This window comes from Salvia hispanica, chromosome 3 (assembly GCF_029641045.1).
Source record: "Salvia hispanica isolate PSC_SH4W2 chromosome 3, Shi_PSC_v1, whole genome shotgun sequence".
NCBI lineage: Eukaryota > Viridiplantae > Streptophyta > Magnoliopsida > Lamiales > Lamiaceae > Salvia > Salvia hispanica.
In genome coordinates, this window is record NC_142694.1 from 13685610 (window position 1) to 13705778 (window position 20169).

General features: G+C 33.5%; 2 protein-coding genes and 1 pseudogene across 4 annotated transcripts; 2 read left to right on the forward strand and 1 right to left on the reverse strand.

Annotated features, from left to right (window-relative positions):
- Positions 1–3585: 3585 nt before the first annotated feature.
- On the reverse strand, positions 3586–4253 carry LOC125209274 (uncharacterized). Its single transcript, XM_048108879.2, has 2 exons — positions 4219–4253; positions 3586–4135 (listed from the first exon to the last, which is right to left on the reverse strand). Exons 1-2 carry the CDS (start codon positions 4251–4253, stop codon positions 3586–3588), a joined length of 585 nt encoding a protein of 194 aa, XP_047964836.2.
- A 7741-nt stretch (positions 4254–11994) lies between these two features.
- On the forward strand, positions 11995–14764 carry LOC125213459 (ETHYLENE INSENSITIVE 3-like 1 protein pseudogene; annotated as a pseudogene). 2 transcript variants are annotated; one of them, XR_016137083.1, is made up of 2 exons: positions 11995–12151; positions 12879–14764. The product of XR_016137083.1 is annotated as an ETHYLENE INSENSITIVE 3-like 1 protein pseudogene, transcript variant X1 (transcript). The 2 variants fall into 2 exon arrangements; XR_016137084.1 differs by lacking the exon at positions 11995–12151 and adding an exon at positions 12189–12476.
- A 2340-nt stretch (positions 14765–17104) lies between these two features.
- On the forward strand, positions 17105–19945 carry LOC125211319 (uncharacterized). The gene is made up of 6 exons (XM_048111053.2): positions 17105–17571; positions 18283–18676; positions 18891–18975; positions 19072–19158; positions 19262–19507; positions 19601–19945. The coding sequence occupies exons 1-6, from the start codon at positions 17411–17413 to the stop codon at positions 19672–19674; spliced, it is 1047 nt and encodes a 348-aa protein (XP_047967010.1). The 5' UTR covers positions 17105–17410; the 3' UTR covers positions 19675–19945.
- Positions 19946–20169: the final 224 nt, after the last annotated feature.

Sequence of the window (20169 nt, forward strand, 5' to 3'; positions counted from 1 at the left end):
CTAATTAAATTAGTATAAATAAATATTACTCCGTATAAGCAAATGAACAATAAACATTAGAGATTATAGCCCATTTTCATCCACCAAAGACTATTCCAGTTTTTTGAGTTTGTCCGGTCTATGAATTTTGAAGTTTTTGCCATCATTCAAAAACGCGCCTTAAAAAGTACAGTATGTAATTCCTCCAGTAATTGAAAAGTCACGCTTTAAAAAATACTACTACTAGAATTTCAAAGTAAATGTAGTACTCCTATTTAATAAGTCATGCTTTACTTTCCATCCCAATTAATTGAGCCACGTTTTTATTGAATATTCTAAGTTAAATGATTTATTTTCTCTTAAAAAAAAACATTCAGCTTTAAAATTTTGAATTAATATTTGAAATAATAATAATAAGAAGAAGATTCGATTTCTTTTATTCTATGTTTAAATTTTAACAACTTCAACTATTTCTTTAACTTTCGCTCAAGATTCACCTAATTTTTCTACATCAATCGTCACAATCAATCTGTTGGTGAAAATTAGTTATAACATTCAAGTTTGCGTATTTATCGCGAAACCGAACGTCAGAACAAATGTCTTGCCACAATTTATTGAAAATTTACACATCATATATTTCAAATTGAAATCAAAACTCAAACAAAAGATAATAAAATATATGTTCTATCTAAATCACTACATGGATGGTGGAGACAATTCTTCCATGTTGGTTCGTCTCATTCTTCCAATCTACCATAAGAAGGATGGTGGAGACAACTCTCATTTACGATGAAAACAAATTAAAATTTTAATTAAATATTAAAATAAATTATAAGAAGATTCGACCTCGTTTCTCCCATGTAACTCTTGGATTTTAGCTCAAGATTCACCTAATTTTTCCACATCTATCGTCACATCAACCTGCATACAAAAATTGGTCATAAAGTCCGAGTTAGCGTATTTCTCACGAAGCCAAACGTCAGTAAAAATGTCTTGCAATATATTTTAAAATTAAAATAAACATCAACATAAAATAATAAAATTTGTGTTCTATCTAAATCTTTACAATTTATTTAAAAAAAATAGAATCAAATGAATAATACACATTACAGATACCGACCTATTTTCATCTACCAAAGACTATTCAGTTTCTTAGTTGTTTTTTTGCCCATCTATGAATTTAGAAGTTTTTGCGAAGTATTTGTCATGTTTTATTAAAAAGATAGTATGCTTTAAAAAATTACTATTATAAAAGAAATATATATATTTTTCATTTTTCTTTTGGAAAAAGTCATTCTTTTGAATATCTTTATTTATAAAAAAAATTATCCTAGTTTTTTTTTGCTCAACTGAATTTATAAAAACATTATATTATTTAATTTCCATGTCTTGAACTAACGTGTGATCAATACTTGATTTATATGTCAATTTTTAGTGAATACTAGTATTAACCCATCTAAGGTTCATTTAGGGAAATAAAATCGTCGATTAATAGCCAAACTCTCATTTACAAAGAGAACGAACTAATATTTCGAATTAATTTAGATTTAGACAATAAGATTCGACCGCATTTCTAGCATGTTTATATTCTAATTACCTTTGATGTATTTTTAATTTTCTAACAAGATTCACCTAATTCTTCCACATCTGTTGTCACATCAACCTGCATGCGAAAATTGGTCATAGAGTTTGAGCATGCGTATTTCGCACGAAGCCTAACATTGGAAAAAAATATCTTGCCACGATTTGCAGAAATTGACAAATCATATATTTTAAAATAGAAATATAACCATCAACAAAAGATAATAAAATATATATTTTATTCGAAATCAGTAAAAAAGAAATAGAAGTAAATGAATAATACAAAGAGAATATCAGCCAATTTTTATTCACCAAAGACTGCTCAATTTTTTGAAGTTGTACTATTACTTGCCCAATCTATGAATTTAGATGTTTTTGCCATCCATCTTAACTAATTAAAACGATAGTATATACTATATGTTTTAAAAATTATTATAAAAGAAAAATATACATGCATATTATTTTGGAAATAATAATTCTTTGAATATCCTTATTTACTAATGTTATTTTTTCTCCTAGTTTATGTTTCTGAACTGAACTTATTTAAACATTATAACTCAATTCTCATTTCTAAAACATATGTGTCAATTAAATTAGAATCGAAGGAGTATAACGAGTGGATTCGTGGTTAAGAATGGGGTTATACAGTATGTAAATCTAGAAATTAATACTCTCATCTCATGAAATATTGTAGTGAACAGTAACTGACTTGTTTATTATTGAAACAGACAACACTAGCTATATGTCAATTTTTAGTGAATAGTATTAAACAATATATAGGGATTTAGGGAAATAAAACGTCGATTAATAGCCAAACTATTATTTACTAAGAAAACAAATTAAACTTTTGAATTAATTTATATAAAGGTATAAGATTCGACCTCATTTATCCGATGTTCATATTCTAACCACCTTTGTTATTTCTTTAATTTTCTTTCAAGGTTCACCTAATTCTTCCAAATCTATTATATCGCCACATCAATTTGCATGTGAAAATTTGTCATAAAGTTCGAGCTTACTTAGTTTTCATGAAGCCACACGTCAAAAAAAATGATTATAAAAGAAAAATATGAATTTTTTATAATTTTTTTCTTTGGGAAAAAAAATTATTTTGAATATCTTTATTTAGTAATTTTATCGTTTCTCCTAGTTTATTTTTCTCAAATGAACTTATAATAATATTTTATTTTAATCCTCATGTCTAAAACAAACGTGTCAATTAAATTATGATCGAAGGAGTATAATGAGTAGAATGGTGGTTAGGAATAGAGTTATACATTATAGTATAAAGCAAGAAATTACTACACTCAGTCTCCTGTGTTTGTGAACAGTAATTGACTTGTTTTTTTTATTGAAACAGACAATATCATATGTCAATTTTTAGTAAATACTAGTACTATTAAACAATATCCGGGGTCCATTACTCCATTTAGGGAAATAAAACGTCGATTAATAGCTAAACTCTCATTTACTAAAAATAATAAATTATAATTTTTAGTTAATCATTGTAAAGATGAGAAGATTCGACTCCATTCTTCCATGTTTAGATTCGAACTATATTGGCTATTTCTTTAATTTTCGCTCAAGATTCACCTAATTCTTCCACAACTATGGCCACATCATTCTGCATGCGAAAATTGATCATAAAGTTTGAATTTGCATATTTCTCATGAAGCCCGAACGTTATAAAAAATGTCTTACCAAATATTTTATAATTGAAATATAAACATCTAACATAAGATAATAAAATATGGAGTAAAGACCAAAATTGGTCCTGTACATATGGTCATTTTATGTTTTTGGTCCTAAACATTATCTTTTGGATTTTTTGGTCCCGCACATATGGAAATTTGATCATTTTGATCCTCCGTCAACGTTTCCGCTAGAAACTAACGGTCAACGAGTTTAATCCCGATTTTGACCAAAATTAACATTTTAATTCTAATTTTTTACTCCTTAATTAATTCACTAACTATTATTATAAATATTCTTTTAAAATTAGAAAATTAGAATTTAAAATATTTTTTACTCCGCCGCCGGCGGCGGCTGCTGATCGAGGCTAGGGTTTGCGATTGGATTCACGTTGGAGAAGCTCACGTCGGCGAAATTGTAAATCACGGCGGAATCCGGCGTGGTGTGGATCGGTTCCGCGGCGGAGGATATAGGAGGAGCGGTTGCGGTTGCGACTGCGGCGGCGGAGGTGGTGAGGCTGGAGCTCTGCGCGGTGGATTTTTCCTCTGCGTCTTCGTCGGCGGCGGCGGCATTGGTTTTAGGCTTGGAGCGCTTGGTTTTGTGGGAGCCGCCGCCGACGGGGACACTGCGGAGGACGCCGCCTTTGGTCCAGTAGCGGCAGCAGCTCTTGCAGAAGTGGTGTGGCTGCGAGAGGTTGTAGTTGTTGTAGTAGCAGAATTTGGTGTTAAGCGAGTCGCAGCGAGGGCATTTGACGACCTGGTGATTGTGCGGCCGCATCCGCCTATCTCCGACGCCGATAAACCTCCCTCCGCCGCCGATTTCTTCTCCGATGCGAGCTTCTCCAACATGAATCCAATAATAGGATTTTCCATTCCCAGATTTTCTTTTTTACTTTTCGAATACCCACTTAAAAATCCTATCTTTAGTTTTTTACAATTCTTGATACTATCGAGATTCTCTGCTCACAATTTAACAGTGCTTGCGAGTAAATAATGTAACATCCCGCTTTTTCGAACCCTAATTTTTGTGACGTGAAAATTTTTGCATTTAATGCTTTTAATGCTATGACATATGTGAATTAAATGATGAGTGATTTATTGCAATATTCGTTGTGACCTAATTGCGATTTGGAATTGAGTTTGAGTTGAATAGTCAAACTTGTTGAATATGTGACGTGGCTATTGAATAGTCAACATGGTGGAAAATATGACGTGGCCGTGGAATGGTCAAAGTCGTTGGAAAATGTGGAATGGAGGTGAATTCGAATATGTGGATATTTTAATGTGGGGAGAAAGAATAATTGTGGTAAATTATTTTCCTAAGGGATGAGTGAGAATTTAATAGGAGCATTATTTAATCATGTGGAATTTTCGACCCCCTCCTATTTGTTGGAAATAATCCTATTTTTCTTGGATTTAATTATTGTTTGGGATAATTATCCGAATTAATTCCAAAGTCCGAATATTCCTTATTTATTGTTTGGGATAATTATCCGAATTAAATCCAAGGGTGATTTTCGAAATCTTCTACCTTATGGGAGAATGGATTTTATTGTTATATTATTTGATCCATTGTTTATTATCTTCCATAAATAAATTCAAATATCCCAGCATATCTTGTCAAATCTAAGAAGATCTTACCATATCCTAATTAAATTAGGATTTTAATTAATTCCTTGGAGTAGGAATTTGAAAATCACGCCTACTACCATATTTTTGGGGAGATTATTATTATTTTCTTGCTCCGTGATATTTTATTCTACTCCGTAAAATATTCAAATTAAATCATAGGCTAATTAAATAGCCTAAGAAATTCGAAATCCTCCTTTCCCTCAACGGTTTTAACGCCACTTCCCCTCAAATCTCTCCAAATCTTTAATTTATTTAATTAAAGATATTATATTTTGCACTCTATAAATAAGAGTGAGAACCTAACCCTAGCACATCACAAATCACGCCCCCCACTCCCAAATTTCGATCTCTATCTCTTTCCTACTCTTTCAAATTTTTCTTCTACTTTATCCATTAATTCTTCATCTTTTGGAGAAGAATTGAAGCTGCAATTCAAGATTTTGTTGAAGAATCAAGATTCTACTTGTATTATACCGATTGTTCTTGTGAAAAATGTACTTTTATTTTGATCTTCTCTTCTTCTACCGATCAATCGGTGTTCTTGAGTCCACATGCATTTAGATCGAGCGAAGGGGGAAATTAATCGATGAATTTGGATGCATGTGTGGGTGTGTGACCGTGTGTGTGTGTGTGCACGCCTCGGTAGGCGTGTACGTGTGTAACCGTGTGTTGTGTGTGGGAAACACTCATGCGTGACACGATTTGATGTTAAATCTAGAGTTGTTGTGTGAATAAAAACGATATGATAATCGTACTTTAATTTTGAATGGTGATATTGAAAATAATCGATGGGAAAGGGGAAACGTGAGAACATGCATGATTTTGATCCATGATTGAGACTTATTTGAAATATATGAACTAAAGGTGATAGTTCGCGTTCCCGGTGTGATAACAAGAAGAAGTTCGTTTTTGAACTCGAAGGAAATCGAGGTGGGCTTTATTCTTAAACTCTTCTATGTTGCGAATTTATGATATTGGAGAAATAATGGTGGATTAAACTGTTATGCCATGCCTATGATTATTTTGGATATTGTGTGTGCCTGATGCCTAGATTGTGAGTACGCTCCATTAGGCTAAAGGGCTATAAAAACGAATTCGGGTCTGAGTAGGGCCGCAAACCCTATCAGGCTAGTGTACACTGGAGATCGGGAGCCGTCCTTGCTAGTCGGCCGATCTCGTGGGCGAAAGTGTGGCCACACTTCGTCGCACCATATGAATTGTTGATTGATGAGAAAATGGGAGGTACTATTTGACTGGCCAGTCCATGAAATATTTTGTGATACTCGATGCTTATCTTTAAATAAATGCAAAACCTCGAGTTCACTATGGTAAGGGTGGCATAACTATAAAATGTTTTGGCATGAGTCCACTGAGTATGATTAAAATACTCAGCCCTGCATGTGTTTTCCCTATGTGCAGGTTGAGCTGCGATGGGCGGTCGGTGGTGTTGAGATGGTTGATTCAAATAATATGGATGGTTGGGATTTTGAGTGTAGTCGTGTCCTCATACATGGCTTCGCTTTCTCTTGGAATGCTTCCGCTGAATATTTTGAAACTTATTACCTTTGGTCGGTTTGAACTTAGTTCTTCGAATTAGAATATGGTGAATTACTGCGTTTTGTTGGAACTACATTAAACCTTTGACTTTTGAGCTTAGCCTATGAATCTATTAAACCTTGATTTTTCGTATTTAAGCCGTTGACTTACTATCTTGATACTTCATTAAACACTTGGTCAAATCTCTTTAAATGAAACCCTAGTCTACGCACATTCTTGTTGCCTTTAAGTTCGCTTAGTTAACCGTCGCCGCATTTATTATACCCTAGAAATGCCGGACTGTTACAAATAATCTCAAGAATAATTATTTGTTTATTGGGTTTGGATGTGCCATTACAGTTCCCAGGCTTGAATTTGATTTCTTTCTTTCTCGATCTTTCCCTAGTATGCACGAATTTCGGATTTTGTTTCTTGAAGCTTGATGATGAAGATATTTCAGAATTTATATATCTATTTCACTGCCGAGTTGGTTGATCAGTAGCCGCCGCCGCCGACGGCGGCAGAACAGATCTGCTCGGCGGAGTAAAAAATACTATTTTAAATTCTAATTTTCTAATTTTAAAATATTTATAATAATAGTTAGTGAATTAATTAAGGAGTAAAAAATCAGAATTAAAATATTAATTTTGGTCAAAATCAGGATTAAACCCGTTGACCGTTAGTTTCTTACGGAAATATTGACGGAGGACCAAAATGATCAAATTTCTACATGTGCAGGACCAAAAAATCCAAAAGATAATGTTTAGGAACAAAAACGTAAAATGACCATATGTTCAGGACCAATTTTGGCCTTTACTCTAAAATATGTATTCTATCTAAATCAGTACAAATTTTTTTTAAAAAAAACAGAAGCAAATAAAAAGACACATTAGAGAATATCAACTAATTTTCATCTACCAAATAGTGTACCGTTTTTTTGAGTTGTTTTATTTGCCCAGTCTATATGAATTAGAAGTTTTTGTCTTTTCTAATAAGATATTAGTATTTTTTTTTAAATGATTACAAAAAAAATGCATTTATTATTTTTTCAAAACAAATTAAAACTTCAAATTAATTAGTACTTAGGAAGATAAAGAAGATTCGATCCCATTTCTTCTATGTTTAGATTCTAAGTACCTTTGCTATTTCTTTAACTTTCGCTCTAGATCCACCTAAATTTTCTACATCTATAGTCACATCATTCTGCAAGTGAAAATTAATCATAAAGTTTGAGTTCGTGTATTCCTCACAAACCTGAAAGTAAGAAAAAATGAATGGCCACAAAAAGTTTGCAATCATTGATCTAATATTCTGTTAATTCTATAAATGTGAAGTTTTTCGTATATTATAAAATTAAAATATAAACATCAACAAAAGATGATACTCTAGTACGTTCTATTTAAAATCTAGTAAAAAAACAAACAAAAATAGAAGCAGATAAAAAAATATATATACATTAGAGAATATCGATCAATCCTCATCCCTAAAAAATTATTCAAATTTTATCTGCCCACCTGAAAAGTTTATGTTGTTTATCATGTTTAATTTGAAAGCTATTCTCTCCATCCTCGGCTAATTATGTTACATTTCTAATTTTACATGTCTCGAGCTAGATGAGTTATTTTATCTTTTAGCAAAATTCATTATTTTAATTTTATTTTGTCTTTACATTAATTTCACAACTTAATCTAATAAATACAGTACGTATAACTTTTTAAATCTTACGATGGTAAACAGATGATTCATTTTTTAATGTAATAAACATCATTATATGCCAATTTGTGAATATTAGACAATATATATAGGGTCCATTTAGGGAAATAAAACATTGATACACAATCTACTAATTCTATACATGTGGAATTTTTCGTTCTTACATATTTTCACATATATATTTTATAATTAAAATATAATCAACAGAAAATAATCAAATATAGTATTTCAAAGACTACTAAAAAGCATCAGTAAATCAACAAATGACTTATTTTTTATGATAATAAACAATATCCAGGGTCCATTTAGGGAAATAAAACATTTATTAAAAGCTAAACTCCGATTGTGAATCTAAAAAATTAAGATTTTAAATTAAATATTAGAAATAATAATAAGCCACATTTGTTTTATGCTTGGATTCTAACTGCCTCTGACATTTCTTCAACTTTAGCTCGATATTCACCTAATTTTTTCGCATTTATCGTCACATCAATCTGCTGGTGAAAATTGGTTATAAAGTTCGAGTTTGCGTATTTCTTACGAAACCAAATGTCAGAAAAAGTTTATTACCACGAGTCACTCGAATTGATATGCAAATCTACTAATTCTATACATCTGGAATTTTTCGTACTTACATATTTTCATATAAGGTAGTGATAAAATGCAAACTTATATATTGTACAAACTCAAAACTTTTTAACACAACTTCAACACAGTTTCAATACAATATCAACACAGTGTAAAATTTCAAGATTTTAATGTCACACAGTATCAACAAAATATCAACACAACATCAATCATTGACTACCGCTGATATTCTGTTGACATTTTCTTGTTGATGTTTTTTTGTGATCTGTTGACATTTTTCAATGGTACAGATCATAGTTTTGAGTTTGTACAATATTTAGAGTTTTCATTTGATCACATTCCTTTTTATATATTTATTTTATAATTGAAATATAATCAACATAAGATAATCAAATATAGTATTCCAAAGACGACTAAAAAGTATCAGTAAATCAACAAATGACTTATTTTTTATGATAATAAACAATATCCAGGGTCCATTTAGGGAAATAAAACATTGATTAAAAGCTAAATTCATGTGAATCTAAAAAATTAAGATTTTGAATTAGAAATTAGAAATAATAATAAGCCTCGTTTCTTTTATGCTTGGATTCTAACTACCTCGGCTATTTCTTTAACTTTAGCTCAACATTCACCTAAATTTTCCGCATTTATTGTCACATCAATCTGCTGGTGAAAATTGATTATAAGATTCGAGTTTGCGTATTTCTCACGAAACCAAACGTCAGAAAAAGTTTATTGCCATGCACGATTTGTTGAAATCGTTACGCAATCGGCTAATTCTATACATGTGGAGTTTTTCATACTTACAAATTTCCATATATTTTATAGCTAAAATATAATCTTCAACAAAAGAGAATCAAATATAGTATTTCAAAGACTATAAAAATAGTACTAAAAAATATCAATAAATCAGCAAATGACTCATTTTTAATGATAAAAACAACATTATATATCAATTTTCAGTGAATACTGTAATAAACAATATCCAGGGTCCATTTAGAGAAATAAAAGGTCGATTAATATAGCCAAACTCTCATTTACTAAGAAAATGAATTAAAATTTCAAATAATTATTAGAAAGCTAGAAATTAATACAATTAAGAAATATTGCTCTGAACAGTAAATAATTTGGTTTTTTAATGTACTAATTAATAAACAACATTATATTTCAATTTTAGGTGAATATTAAATAATATGTCTATGGTCCATTTAGGGAAATAAAACATTGATTAAAAGATAAACTCCTGTTGTGCATCTAACAAATTAAAATTTTTGAATGAAATATTAGAAATAATAATAAGCCTCATTTCTTTTATGCTTGGACTCTAACTACCTCGGCCATTTCTTCAACTTTAGCTCAAGATTCACCTAATTTTTCTGCATTTATCGTCACATCAATCTGCTGGTGAAAATTGGTTATAAAGTTCGAGTTTGCGTATTTCTCACGAAGTCAAACGTCAAAAAAAGTTTATTACCACGACTCGCTGAAATTGATACGCAATCTACTAATTCTATACATGTGGAATTTTTCGTACTTACAGATTTTCATATATTTTATAACTGAAATATAATCATCAACAAAATATAGTAAAATATATTCCAAAGACTACAAAAATAGTACTAAAAAAATATCATTAAATCAGCAAATGACTTATTTTTAATGATACAAACAACATTATATGTCAATTTTTAGTGAATATTAGTAATAAACAATATCCAGGGTCCATTTAGAGAAATAAAAGGTCGATTAATAGCCAAACTCTCATTTACTAAGAAAATGAATTAAAATTTCAAATAATTATTAGAAAGCTATAAATTAATACAATTAGGCAATATTGCTCTGAACAATAAATATTTTGGTTTTTTAATGTACTAATAAACAACAGTATATGCCAATTTTAAGTGAGTATTAAATAATATATCTAGGGTCCATTTAGGGAAATAAAACATTGATTAAAAGCTAAACTTGTGTTGTGCGTCTAACAAATTAAAAATTTTGAATTAAATATTAGAAATAATAAAAAGCCTCATTTCTTTTATGCTTGGATTCTAACTACCTCGGCCATTTCTTCAATTTTAGCTCAAGATTCACCTAATTTTTCCGCATTTATCGTCACATCAATCTGCTGGTGAAAATTGGTTATAAAGTTCGAATTTGCGTATTTCTCACGAAACCAAACGTCAGAAAAAGTTTATTACCGCGATTTGTTGAAATCGATACACAATATGCTAATTCTATACATGTGAAGTTTTTCATACTTACATATATTCATATATTTTATAACTGAAATAAAATCATCCGTCGAAGATAATCAAATATAGTATTCCAAAGACTACAAAAATAGTACTAAAAAATATCAGTAAATCAGCAAATGACTTATTTTTAATAATAAAAACAACCACTGGCGGACCCACATGTAAAGGAGGAAGGGCTTTAGCTCCTAAGAGCATCTCCAACCATTCCACTAAACTCAAACTCATTTTAATGTAAATTTCACACTAAATATTGATTTTACTCCAACCATTTACACTAAATTCAAACTTAAAAGAATATTCTCTATATTATACTTTTTTTACTCACAAAATTTGAAAAACTTTTAGGTATTGGTTTAGTGTAAACCTAAAGATAGGTATTTTTTTCTCAAAAACCAAAAATAGGAATGATTTTTGAGTACTATTGGAGCTAAATACCCATCCTATTTTAGTTTTTAGTATACCCTTGGAGATGGTTAATGAACCTAATTTTTCAATATTTTTCTATTATAAAATATTTTGAGCATATTGATATATAAAAGCCTCTAATAATAATTTGAATTACATGAAAATTTAATTTTACATAAAATTTTGAAAATTTAGGCCCTACTCATATTTATTTCGCGTCCGGCCATGAAAACAACATTATATATCAATTTTCAGTGAAATAAAAGGTCGATTAATAGCCAAACTCTCATTTACTAAGAAAATAAATTAAAATTTAAAATAATTATTAGAAGAGAACTAGAAATTAATACAATTAGGAAATATTGCTCTGAACAGTAAATAATTTGTTTTTTTCAATGTACTAATAAACAACATTATATGTCAATTTCAGGTGATTATTAAATAATATATCTAGGGTCCAATTAGGGAAATAAAACGTTGATTAATAGCCAAACTCCTGTTGTGAATCTAACAAAGCCCTATCTCTCTCTCACACACACGTTGTATTAAATTTTCTTACACGGCTCTGCTTCACGAAACGACAATCCGATTTACGAAGCACCACTCCAATAATTGTCATTATAAATAACACTCCCATCCTCCCATAAATCTCTTCATCCCTCTCTCCTCATTTTCTACACAGGGTCAATTGTTTTCTGCGCCAAGGAGAAAAGGGGATTGGACCTCTTTTTCTCCTTCACAGGAATTCTCTCAGCTACACAGAAAAGAGTAACTATCTACTGCTGCTTCTTCTTTCCTTCTTGCTTCATTTCTTCCACGCTTCTAATTCTAATTATTTTCTTCCTTCATTTTGGGTTGAAAAGTTTGTGTCTTTGATCGATTTGATGTTTATAATAGTAATTTATTTTGAAAACGTGCGGAATTAGGGGTGGGTTGCGTGCTGAGTTTTTCTTCTTCAGTGCTCCACTAGTAATATTTTCAATTACAAAATTGGGGGTTTTCAGTTTCATAAATATTAAGGTTTCTTCTTTCTTCCCTGACTTTGTGAACAGCGTATGGATCCGATTTTTTGGAGAAATTGATATCGCAATTTGTATGTAAAGCGTTTTGATTCAAATTTCAGATGATTCTTAGCTTTTTGATGCTTCAATTTGTTTCACAGCTTTCACGTTTTTTTAATATTTCTTCTGCAATTGTTACCTTTTTCTGTAATCTGTTAGATCTGCGGTTTTGCTTTTAGATTTTAGTAGAATTTAAAAACTTTGAACTGAAAGCTCTCCTTTTTCTTTTCCAACTTTTTGGTTAAAGTTCATGTGATTTCTGTGATATGCTCAAATTTTGTAGTTTGGTTTAATAGTATTCCAAATTTCTGCATAAATGTATAATCGAATAAACCAGAAATGTAATCTCTGCACGTGTTACAATTTTGTCTCTGTATAAATTTTAGCAATCTCAGCTGCAAATTTCGTGATGTTCATAATTTGCTTGTTTGCAGGTAGGAACACCTTTTTTGGTGATTCCTTTTTAAATCTTTCAAAGATTAGAGTTCACAATCTGAAACGATGATGATGTTTGAAGACATGGGGTTTGGTGACATTGAGTTCTTCCAATCTCTCCCTGTAAAGGGAGCAGATATGTGTGCCCTGCCGCCTGCGGAGTCTGAGGCTGAGGCAGAGGATGATGACTACTCCGATGAGGAGATAGATTTGGATGAGCTCGAGAAGAGAATGTGGAGGGACAAGATGCGGCTGAAGCGGCTCAAGGAGATGAGCAAGGGGAAAGAAGGTGTTGAGTGTGTGAAGCAACGGCTTTCACATTCGCATACGCAGGAGCAGGCGAGGAGGAAGAAGATGTCGAGGGCGCAGGATGGGATCTTGAAGTACATGTTGAAAATGATGGAAGTGTGCAACGCTCAGGGGTTCGTGTATGGGATCATCCCGGAGAATGGCAAGCCCGTGAGTGGGGCGTCCGACAATCTGAGGGAGTGGTGGAAGGAGAAGGTGAGGTTTGATCGCAACGGGCCAGCTGCGATAGCTAAGTACCTGTCGGATAACAAGATCCCGGGCGAGAAGGAGGGGTGTAGCGCTATTGGTCCGACTCCTCACACGCTGCAGGAGCTTCAGGACACCACCCTCGGGTCTCTGCTGTCGGCTCTGATGCAGCACTGCGACCCTCCACAGAGGCGATTCCCGTTGGAGAAGGGGGTTTCGCCTCCGTGGTGGCCGACTGGGAATGAGGAGTGGTGGCATCAGCTAGGCCTGCAGAGGGACCAGGGCGGCCCTCCGCCTTACAAGAAGCCTCACGACTTGAAGAAGGCGTTCAAGGTTGGCGTCCTGACCGCGGTCATCAAGCACATGTCTCCCGACATTGCAAAGATCCGTAAGCTCGTGAGGCAGTCCAAGGGTTTGCAGGACAAAATGACGGCCAAGGAGAGCACGACCTGGCTGGCCATTGTTAACCAAGAGGAAGCCATTGCTCGGGTACTCTACCCCAACCACCGCCCGCCCCTGTCCTCCTCCGAGGGCAGCGGACCATTCCCCATCAATGAGTACGACGTGGAAGGGGCTGAGGCGTCTAGCTTTGACGTGCACGAGCAGAAGCCTAACCCGCTCGCTCTGTTTCATCCCCCCATCAAGGATGAAACCATCATCAACTTGGACTTCTCCAAGAAGCGAAAATTGATCAACGAGGCTAATGGCTCGACGATGATGGTGGATCAACCACCGGCACTCTACAACGACACTCGCTACGGGTTTCGTGGTCGAACATGGAGGGACAACCACAACCACCTGCCTGAGTTTGGGGTCTCGAGCTTCAATAACAACAACGGGATGAAGCTGCCAACTGCGTTTCCTCCAAATCCAGGCTCTTTCGATCTGTCTGGAGCTGGGGTTCCGGAAGACGGGCAGAGGATGATCAGCGAGCTTATGTCGTGTTACGAGAGCAATTTGAATGCAGGTAATAATAACAAGGAGGTGGAGACTGTGAACGTAGCCGATAATGCTGGGCTGTTCCGGTCGGCTGATTGTTTCCCGACGATGTTTAGCTCGCCGTTCGACATGTGTGCGTCGGCGGACTTTGGCGAGGGCTTTCCGAGGGACAACATGGCGAAGCAGGATGGGTCTATGTGGTACTAGCGAACTGACGATGCGGCCTCAATCAGAAAAGTGGCTGGAGTTGTGGAGTAATAAAGCAAATGAGGATTTATGTTTGAATCCTGATTAGGTTTATGTAGATATTATAATTATATGAATATGTAGTTTATCATAATAGTTTAATTTTGTTGTGTAGGTTTGTTTGTTTTTATTTGCTCTGTTTCTATTATGTTTGGTTGTTGATGTACAAAGCCTAAAATATCATGTGTTTTAACGTTTCAGGAAATATTTTGTTGACTCAACATCTATCATAAGTTGATATCTGATTTCAAACACACACACTGTTCATCCTCATCCACATCTACATCCATAAAACTTGACTCAATGCAACAAATATTTTGGATGCAAATAAGGGGAAATTATGTTTTAATATCCTACTTTTGTTTTATTCGCAATTACGATCAGATCCAATTATAAGTTATTAGTCCTCTATCAAAATATAATTAATCAAAATTAAAATAAGATTAGGTTGGATACATTGAATCCTAAGCAAAAGAGTTGGATCACATGTTTGATTCCACAAAGTTTCCTGTTATAGCAACTATTCATTGGCATAAATTCATTTGCTGTTTTTGGGCATACTAAGGCACATGTGGGTGTGCATGCATCCACACACTTTGATCTATGCATGTATCCTCGCTCTCAGCATTATGTCACATATATTAAGTCAAACTTTCTCTACAATATTTTTGTTTAAACATCAAAACATAAGGGTATAAATTTAATCAATCATAAAAACTAGTAGTACTACTATCATTTTTTATTGCAAGTACTTGATATTAATCTTAGAGCAAAGAAGAATATAAAAAGGAGAGAGGAATTAGCCGCAGAGTTCAAGATACAACAAGGGAAAATTTTTCCGACTTATGAAATTTAGTTAATTTAATAATGATATGTTATAGAAAAAAATTGTTATGATAAAATTACTAAACTATTCTTACTCCATAAAATTTCCAAAATTTAATAATTTAGTCTTCATGCATATTCATTGACTGATTGACATATGTCTGTTTGTAGTTCTACATCACACTTCTTTCGTGACTCCATCTATAAAAAACGTTATTTATGTTTAGACATTTAGTGACGCATGTTTTCATAATTTTTAGTTGATCGTTATTAGTAGAGATGGGATCTATATTAGTATATGTGAGTGAAGTGAGATGGTATTTGAGCATGTATTAGAGTAAAGTTCAATTGTTGATCTGTGATACGGTTGTTGCCGAGCAAGCAACAAACAACTTAGACTAGGAACGCACACTAGCCGAAGAAGATGATGAAGAGAACGATGAAGCATGGAAAATATAGAAGAGAACAATGTGGAGGGAGTAGAGAAGGCTGGAGAGAGTACTCAAGAGAGTGAGAGCAGCAAGACGAAGGAGATAAGGGCGAGTGCGCGCCCAAAGAGAGACACACGACCACCTAATCATCTCCACAATTATGTGGCGTGTTAATTAGTTATGTTCACCCCTTGTTATTAATTGACTTTTATTATTTTTATGACTAACTATTGATTGCGTTGAGCGTAATTATAAGCTCTGTTTCAGGATTTATTTGTTAGTTCTTTCCCAAGATGAGTAGGAGGTCGGACCAGGGTATATAGTTCTTAGTCTTTATAAATAGGGACTTGTCTTATTAATCCAATAAATGAATGATAAGTTACTACATATTTCTCACCAAAAGTGATCACAAACCCTAAACTGACTTCAGTCTTCAGCAAAGTTCGACGGGAACCCTTCTCGCGCATTGAGCCGAAGCAGGCGATCGCTGAGCCTCCTCAGGCCGCCGATCACCCCATGTATGCCGAGCTAATCGTCGCTGGACGACCGTTGAGGGAAAAACGCCCTTAATACACATATTTCTTGTGGACGAACAAATATAGTAATGATATGTTTTTTTTTTAGAGTTATTAAATTTTATTTGAGATTATTTAGTAGTAATTATTTAGGTGTTCGGTTGCCAAGATTAAATCTCATGATTAAAGACGTATTATGTTTGGTTCATAAGATTGAACCCTACAACTTAATCCTAGATGCATAGTCTCATGATAATTAGTCATAGCATCCCTCCTCCAACTAAAATAATCCCACAATTTAATCATAGATGAATAGTCTTATGATAATTAGTAATGACAACTGAACGCCACCTATATGGACTATATGACAAAATTCACTTTTTTGTCATATACGTTAAAAAAATTACTTATTAATCAGGTATATAATTAAAATTAAATTACAATGTTATAAAAAAAATGTGTATTATTACAATTTTTGTAAAAACTTTTCAAAAGAGTTAACAATAATACTAATATTCTACTTTTGGCATGTATCTATGAATTAATTACACTTTGGTTCACTTTTCAAAATTTGTATTTTTATTACTAGTACTATATCTTTTGTAGTAACAACTAATTCTATTTTGATCCACCTCTTAATTTTATTTTATTTTATTTTAGGATAGTTTTTTTAAAATCTTTAATAAGGCGAGATTTACTCTCAATTAATTTTGTCTTTCTATTTATTTTTAGTGTAACTTAAAATTTGTAATATTATTAATTTTTTATATTTCCAATGCACTGAGTTTATTACTGAAGCTAGGGTTTGAGTGAGCAGCCGATTTTAGATGATCATCTCTGCTTATTGACGGCAATAATCACCCATAAGTCTGGATCCTTTTGTAAATCTTCGCAGGCTAGATTTGGAAAAAGCACGTTCCTCTGTTTAGATCTTCACCGGTTTAGTGTTTTGCAAGCAAAGAATCATATCATTGGTAGTTAAGTAGCATCAGAACCCTGCTATGATTTAGGAAATTGATAAATTGGGGGAGAAACACATTTCGTCGAGTTGAGTTTTTGAGCGATAAGGAGCTCCGAACAATGGCGACCAATGCAATTCGTGATGCGCTTATGAAAAATTCCAACTTTGGGAGCCAAGCTTTCAGCTCCAAAGGCCTATTCTCCGGAAGCTTCGTGGGGGCCTCCTCCTCCGCCACTTATCTCGCCATTGCAACTCCTTTTGCTTATCGAGCTTTGTTTGGGTATGTTGTGTTTAATAATGTATACAGTATATTTTTGTTTGACAAATGCAGTAGCTGCTGATACTTTGATGGATGATTATTGTTTCTGCTTTTATTTGATCCAACCCAGTAATTATATTGGGGAAAAGTTGTCATTTTTTATCCCAGCTTAGGTGGAATTCAAGTGTTGATGTAGGGATACTGATGCAATAGGAGCTTGATTAGTTGTAGTAGTACTAAATTAGTGATTGATATAGTAAAACATTGGCTTCTGCTTCCACCTGTTTGCATATACCAGTCTATCATAAAGCTGTTGGTTATTTCTGCAGTTTGAGAAAACTTGCTTGGTTCTTTAAAGAGTTAGGATTGCAAAGTTTGTGTGATCATTCATGTATTTTGTTAATCCTAAGTAAAAGCCCACTATGAGATTTGAAGAAAGCATGGCTGTTTGAGATTATCATAAGTAATGTAAATTTTCATTGTTATGTTTATATTAATCTCGGAACAAAAAAAGGTGGAGTCTTTTATTATTGCTGTATCTTTGCTAGAATGTATTGTTTTCAAGGGGGACTTTTACGCGATGGTCCCCATGCTATGCAAGGTCTGGATAGTATCTGCATGGCTTATGAAAAGTCTTGTGTCAAAAAAAAAATTTGTATCACAATTACTTAATATTGCTTGTGGATTGATCTGATGGTTTATTAGTATTAATGTATCCACGATTTATCTCAGGGATGGCCCTTTGCACATTACCTATTGTGATGCTGGTGCAGTCCTAGATGAAGATTTCAGTTCTGTTATGCAGAGCGGGCAAGTTGGCTATGTTGATGCATCTGTTGGTGTGAAGAGCAGTAAAAGTTTTTCCACTTGGAATACTTACGGGAATGAAGTAAGAGATAGTTTCAAGCAGTATGATATCCAGTTGAAACCACTCTTCTCAGCATTTCATTGGAAAAATTTTGGCCTGACATCATTGAGGTCTTTTATGTTATTCTATTTGCCTCTTTTGGAACCCCGTCCACCTAGAGAGGATGATGAGGAAGATTTTCTAGTTGAGAATCCAGAAGAGCATCATGTAGATTTGGTTGAGCCATTTAAGAAATCAGTGATACAAATAGCCCGTGAGGTAATATTCTTTACTTGATATTAGTGTAAAACTGGGTATAATTTTCCAGTCTAGTAGTATGCCGTAACTGAATATTGATGAGAATTGAGAACTATACATTAAGTCTTGTTCTTCACCAAAACTACATTTTTGGCTTCAAGCACCAGAATAATATCATAAAATTGGTTGAGTGTTTTAGGTTAAACTAACCTTTTGTCTTGCTGTCCATGTTCAGACGAGTGTGGTTACCACAAGGCGTATCCTTGAAAGACTTGCTGTTCATTTCGCTTCACAACGCATAGCATGGAAACTTCTGAAGGGTAATATATACAATCTTTATATGTTAGTAGTAATTTTTTTATACCCATTATTCACACGTTCTCTAAATGCCTCACATTACATATCAACCACCGCAGATGTTCCCAAATCCGCAATTCGGAAGGCAGCAAGGAAAATGCCAACTTGTACATTCTGTTTTTGTGTTAGCAGAACCACCCTCAGAGGTCCCATGTCTAAACCTTGGATTCTTGCATAAGCTTTCATTGGTGAAACCTGGTACTAATCATTTTTTCTCGATTGTGCTAATACCGATCTTTGTATTAACAGGACATCTCCTCGGAGTTGTAGCTTCATGGGCTGTTCAAGTTGGCATCAATATCTATGGATTTCTTTATACAATAACTAAATCCAAGAATGACAGTGATGCAACAATTGATACAACAGAGGAAATTAAGACACTTGGAAAGAAGGTTTATGGTACCAGTGTCCGATGTGTTTCCTCACTCGTTTTTGCTTCTATCGGAGCTGGCATTGGAGCTACGTTGATTCGTCCCTCAACGGGGCAGTGGGTTGGTATGACACCATAATGATTTATGATGATAACCATAGTTGATTAGCAGTAATTAGTGGAGTAGTACTAAGTATTTATGATTAATTTTTTTGCAGGGTGTTTGCTTGGGGATTTAGGAGGACCAATTATTGTTACATTCTGTTTCGAGAAACTTGGTTGGCCACTCTAAAGGCTCGTATCAACAGAGAGAACAATCGCTTCTACAGACAGACGCTTATATTTTTTTACTGGCACTTTTTCATTTTTGCTCTGCGCTGGTTGATTGTAACTTAGAAATGGGGTAATTTATTTCAAAATAAATAAAATTGAATTATTTACTCACACGGTTTGTTTTGGTGTAAGAATCATCTACAAATTATTGTTGTAATTGCATCCATGAATTTGATGGTTGTAATTTTGGTTAACAGACATTTAATGGTAATGTATAATTCGATAGAGAAGTAGATTCTTAATAATTTTATTTGCAATTCTTACATTTCTGGGTAGTCATTTAATTATTTAAAATAATACTAGATCTATTCTTTCATAGTTGCGTCAGGTGACGACTCATAGTTGAGTCAGGTGACGACCAGAATTGGACTGCACTGTGAATGCTTTAAAATATTATTGGCCATTAATCAAAGTATTGAAAGGGATTAATTTAGAGATGAACTAAAATGGGATT

Coding starts and splice junctions, on each gene's coding strand:
- LOC125209274 (XM_048108879.2), bottom strand. CDS start 4,253: ATGTTACATTATTTACTCGCAAGCACTGTTAAATT. Junction 4,136..4,218: donor CTCGCAAGCACTGTTAAATT/GTGAGCAGAGAA, acceptor AAAGTAAAAAAG/AAAATCTGGGAATGGAAAAT.
- LOC125211319 (XM_048111053.2), top strand. CDS start 17,411: ATGGCGACCAATGCAATTCGTGATGCGCTTATGAAAAATTCCAACTTT. Junction 17,572..18,282: donor GCTTATCGAGCTTTGTTTGG/GTATGTTGTGTT, acceptor GATTTATCTCAG/GGATGGCCCTTTGCACATTA. Junction 18,677..18,890: donor TGATACAAATAGCCCGTGAG/GTAATATTCTTT, acceptor GTCCATGTTCAG/ACGAGTGTGGTTACCACAAG.